This window comes from Petaurus breviceps, unplaced genomic scaffold, assembly GCF_028583685.1.
Source record: "Petaurus breviceps papuanus isolate PSGF00001 unplaced genomic scaffold, PetGlider_PUasm1.0 172, whole genome shotgun sequence".
NCBI lineage: Eukaryota > Metazoa > Chordata > Mammalia > Diprotodontia > Petauridae > Petaurus > Petaurus breviceps.
In genome coordinates this window covers 3,735,078-3,740,082 of record NW_027185755.1, presented here as the reverse complement: position 1 = coordinate 3,740,082, position 5,005 = coordinate 3,735,078, and the positions used below count along the sequence as shown (strand labels likewise).

Sequence of the window (5,005 nt, the reverse complement as noted above, 5' to 3'; positions counted from 1 at the left end):
TATATATATATATATATATATATATATATATATATATATATGTCTATATAGGAGGGTATATGGGCATATGAATACATATGTGAATGTGTGTATATATGTGTACAGGTATACATAGATAGAGGGCACAGGACCAATTTAATAGGAAGGGATGATACTTAAAAGGTGATATTAAGAGGTGAGAGAGGAATTTAATGAGAGGAGATGGGGAGAGACAGAATGGGGTAAACTATCTCATGTAGAAGAGGGAAGGGAAAATGGTTATAATGAAGGGGAAGAATAGGAAGGCAAAAGGGAATGGGTCAACATTATTCTCACTGAATTTGGCTTAGGGAGGGAATGAAATACACACTAAATAGGGTATCTCACCCTACAGGAGAGTGGGGGGGAAGGGGACGAGAGGAGGGATGATGGAAGGAAGGGCAGGCTGGGGGGGAGGGAAGTTGGAAGCACCCACTTTTGAAAAGGGACAGGATCAAAGTAAAGAATAGAACAAGTGGGAGGTGGGATAGGAGGGAGGGAAATATAGTCAGTCTTTTGTAATATATCTACTATGGAAATGTTTTGTGTAGCTACACATGTACAACCTATACTGAATTGCTTATCTTCCCAGTAAGGGTGGGTGACAAGGGAGGAAGGGAATGAATCTGGAATTCAAAGTTTTACAATCAAATATATATATATACTATTATCAATATTATTTTACATGTAACTGGGAAATAAGACATACAGGCACTGGGGCATGGATATCCACCGTGCCCTACTGGAAAGTCAGAGGGGATATGGGAGAAGATATGGGAGAGAGCAGATTGGAGTAGTGGATACTTTGGGGTGGTGGGTAGGGAATAAATGGGGAGAAAATCTGTAACTCAAAATCTTGCAGAAATGAATGATGTAAACTAGAAGTTAATAAAACATTTGACTAAAAAAAATGAAATTTAAAAAGTTGCAAAAAAAAAATATTTTTTGGTCAGTTCCCCCCATTGCACATCCTATTGTTCAGTAAACTTCTTTTGTTAAATATTGCATTCACAACATATTTTTTGTTTTTGTTACATGTCTCATTTTATTTTTTGTCTCAATTTAAATATATCATTTTGTTCCAACCCCAAGCCTGAACCACCACCAAACTAGCCTGAAAACAAGTCCTTGGAAAGCTGTGTCCCAGCAGAAACCAGTGTCCCAGACACTGTGCTAAATACTGGGGATATAGAAAAAGGAACAAAAACTAAACAAAACAAAACCCCCCCCAAATCAGTGCCTACCCTCAAGGAGCTCACAGTCTAATGGAGTAGAAAAGCTGTTCAAACAAACCATATACAGGATAAGTTGGTATCGATCAATAGAGGAAAGGTACTAGAATAAAGGGGGATTAAAAAAGGCTTTCTGTAGGAGGTGGAGTTTTAACTGGGACTTTATAGAAGCTACTGTGTTTCCCCGATAATAAGACACTGTCTTATTATTTTTTTTGGAAAGAAAAACACCAGAGGGCTTATTTTCAGGGGAGGGCTTATGTTGTCCTGCCTCAGCTCTCCTCTGTGGCACTGCTCTCAATGGCGCCAGCAAGCAAATCACTGGGGAAGAACAGGATGATGTGCTCACTGCTGCAGCTCTGATTGGATGCAGCTCAGAGCGCGGCATGCGTTTCACCCGGAGGGAGGGACAGTGCATACAGAGGGTACCATAATGTAGCGTGTAGCACAGGGGATCACCTTCACTACAGTAGCAATCTCAATAGGGCTTATTTTCGGGGAAGGGCTTATTTTAGAGGAATCTTACACAGTAAGGGGAGGGCTTATTTTCGGGATAGGTCTTATTATCAGGGAAACACAGGTAGGAAAGCCAGAAGGTAGAGATGAGGAGGGAGAGAATACCAATCTTGGATGACAGCCAGTTAAAACACTTGGAGTCAGGAGATAGAACATCTTGTTGGAAGAATGGTAAGAAGGCCAGTGTCACTGGATATCCAGATACACAAAAGGGAGTAAGGTGTAAGAAGACTGGAAAGGTTGGAGAGGGCCTGGTTATGGAGGGCTCAACGGATGATTTTGTGGTTGATGCTGGAGGTGATTGGAAATCACTGGATTTTACTGAACGGTCTGGAGTGGGGGGAGAGAGTGTCAGTCTGAGTCCTTCCAGCTCGGCACAACCTGCTCAAGCTTGAGCTCATACCTTTTAAGAATCCAGCGTCTGGGGCGGCTAAGTGGTACAGTGATTAGAGCACCGGCCCTGGAGTCAGGAGGACCTGAGTTCAAATCCGGCCTCAGACACTTGACACACTTACTAGCTGTGTGACCTTGGGCAAGTCACTTAACCCCAACTGTCTTGCCTTCCCCCCTACAAAAAAAAAAAAGAATCCAGAGTCATCTACATGCTATGACATGGCAACTACAATATGGCATAAAGTGCATTTGAGGGGTGAAAAAAATGGTGAGATCAAAGAGGGAAGGGTAATCTAGGAAGACTTCCTCAAGAAGGTAGTATTTGAGTTAGGTTTTAAAGAAAGGGTAGGGAGGTGGCTAGGTGACAGTGACTAGAGCACTAGCCCTGAAATCAAAAGGACTTGAGTTCAAATCCAACCTCAGACACTTACTACCTGTTTGACCCTGAGCCAGTCACTTAACCTCCAATTGCCTCGAAAAAAAAAAAGAAAAGAAAAGATAGAAAGAAGAGGTGGAGGGGGAGGGCAGTTCAGGCACATGAAAAGTGCGGCACAGACTGAAGAGCACCAGATGTGCTCTTGTGGAGCAGAAGATTATGAGACCATACATATCAGGGAGACTCCCAGTTACTCTTCTCCCCTGGGAGCAGGGGTAGGTAGACTATTCTGTGAGGAGTTGGGCCAAGGTTCTCCTTGCCTTGTGCCCTCAATGATCCTTGACCTCAGGCCTTATCTATGGACAAGGCTCAAATTCTCTCACCAGTGGCCAGAAGGCTTTCCACAGGACAGGCATTTGGGAACAGAGAGTACCCCCGCCACGATGCTCCTCTGCATAGTTGCGATTCAGGTCCCCTATGCAGGTCCAGGTGCTGTTGAGTGTCACACACCACTTGGCATGGTCATGGGTGGCACTGAAGGGATGCACAGTTGAGTCAGGGAAGGCCAGCTCTTGCACATTTAACACATGGAAGGGGCCAGAACAGCTGGAGGGCAGCACTTTACTTGTTCTGGGCCAAAACTGGACAAACAGGTCACTGCCTAGAGCCGTGTTCAGCCAGCCCGAGTACAAGTCTGTGGGAGACGACACCTAGTCAGGGCCAAGAGCCTCGGGTTCTAGTCATGGCTCTACCCCAAAATGGCCCAAACACTGAAAATCTCTGTAAAACTTCCCTTTTTGCATCCATCAAAGGTCTGAATGGCCTTCATGGACTAGGGGGTGGGGGTGGGGGTGGGGATGACTACCCTTCTCTGCCCTACTTGGGCCTCACCATCTTGGAAGTCATTAAACTTGGCAAAGCTTCGGAAGACAACCCCAGCTCTTGAGGTAAGGGCGACACTTCGATTCCAGGGACCCTGGCTCACATGGTGACCTTGGGCAGCTTGTTTTAGCTCTGGCAGGTCCTGGGCAAAGGATCCTTCTAGCCTGTAGTCATAGATCTGGGGATAGGTGTAGGTCAGCTGTTTGCCTGAAGGACACCCAGAGGGTAGAAAAGGGAAAAACAGGTCAAGTGCCTCCACACTCCCAAAGATCTGCCTCTTTCAAATCCACAGGCACATCTTCCACAAAAGTGCCCCCAGTAGGCTTACCAATCTCTTGGAACTGGCTATAGGTGAAGGTGACACAGAGTAGAGTCTGTCCATAGTTCTGGGCACTTTGGGGCCAGCTATAGGATGAATTAGCATGTGGTGGGAAGTGCGGGACACTGTGGACCAGCCAGATGCCACTATCTCTGTTTAGAAGAAGCACACCTAAAAGAGAGAAGGGAAAGCTCAAAGGGCCTAGGAGCTATGGAGAGACCAGAGTTCCTGGGGTCCCAGAAGTTAATGGGAGAGATGAGGAAAACTGTTTGACTGAGAGTTGTTAGCTCAGCCCAGACACTTGAAGGAAGGACAGGTGAGCCCAGCTTAGACACAGCTGGGGAGAGGTATGGGTCACCCAGGTCCCAGGGAGAGTGGGAAGGTCAGCCTAGGCCCAGGAACACAGGGAGAAGAATGGGTCATTTGAGGACTGGAAATAGAGGCAGATATCAATCCCAGATGTAGATACATAAGACTGAGTCTTACCCTTGGTGTGTCCTCGGTAGGTGGTATCGGGGTCTCCATTACCTGAGGGTGGCTGGTCATTGTACAGTAGGTAAGCCAGCTAGAAGGAAATGGAGGGCAAAACATGAGAAGGGTACTATGCTAATTTCTCTCATGTTCCTAGGCTCATCTCCCTCAAGTGCTTGGCCCAGGCCCTCACCTCACTCAAGTTGCCTTGGTACAGTTGATTCATGGTCCGCCCCACAGCCCCCTCAGTGCTGTCGATGGATGTGGTGCCCTCTTGCCAGCCCCCACTATTCCCATCTAGGTACATGTAGTTGAGTCCTTTCAAGGAATGGGGCAGGGCAGGTAGCTTGTAGGTCACGAACCTGGGGAGGAGAGAGGGAGGGAGAAAGGAAGGGAGCAGGGCAGGCTGCTAGTGAAAAAATGAGAGAGTGGTCTGTGTCCAGGGTGGTAAAATATTACAAAATGTAAATCTAAAAGGACTTCAGAGACCATCTTCTAGTCTAAACATCTTATTTTACATATATGGAAATATGAGGGGAAGAAACTTGTTCTGGGTCCTAGAGGCAGGATTCAAACTCAGGTCTTGACTCCAAATCCAGAACTCATTCCAAAACACAGATATGGAGCTAAGACTCTGTAACTTAAGCACCCCACCCTAAGCCTTCTAACCCATCACCTCAGAGGGACAGGCCAGAAAGAGGGTGGGAAAACAGGGAGACAGAAGTAGTGGAAAAGGGAAAAAGACTGTAGTCGGGGCTAGATGGGGGGGAGAGAGAGAGAGAGAGAGAGAGAGAGAGA

At 46.4% G+C, this 5,005-nt stretch overlaps 1 protein-coding gene across 1 annotated transcript in view; it reads right to left on the bottom strand.

Moving 5' to 3' along the window:
• Positions 1-934: 934 nt before the first annotated feature.
• DNASE2 (deoxyribonuclease 2, lysosomal) overlaps positions 935-5,005 on the bottom strand; it is a 5,610-nt gene continuing 1,539 nt past the window's right edge. The window contains exons 4-8 of the mRNA XM_069082957.1: positions 4,401-4,569; positions 4,223-4,301; positions 3,746-3,907; positions 3,427-3,624; positions 935-3,229 (exon numbers count right to left, since the gene is read on the bottom strand). Of these exons, the coding sequence (XP_068939058.1) occupies positions 2,892-3,229; positions 3,427-3,624; positions 3,746-3,907; positions 4,223-4,301; positions 4,401-4,569 (946 nt within the window). The 3' untranslated portion in view covers positions 935-2,891. The remainder of the gene's footprint in view (positions 3,230-3,426; positions 3,625-3,745; positions 3,908-4,222; positions 4,302-4,400; positions 4,570-5,005) is intronic.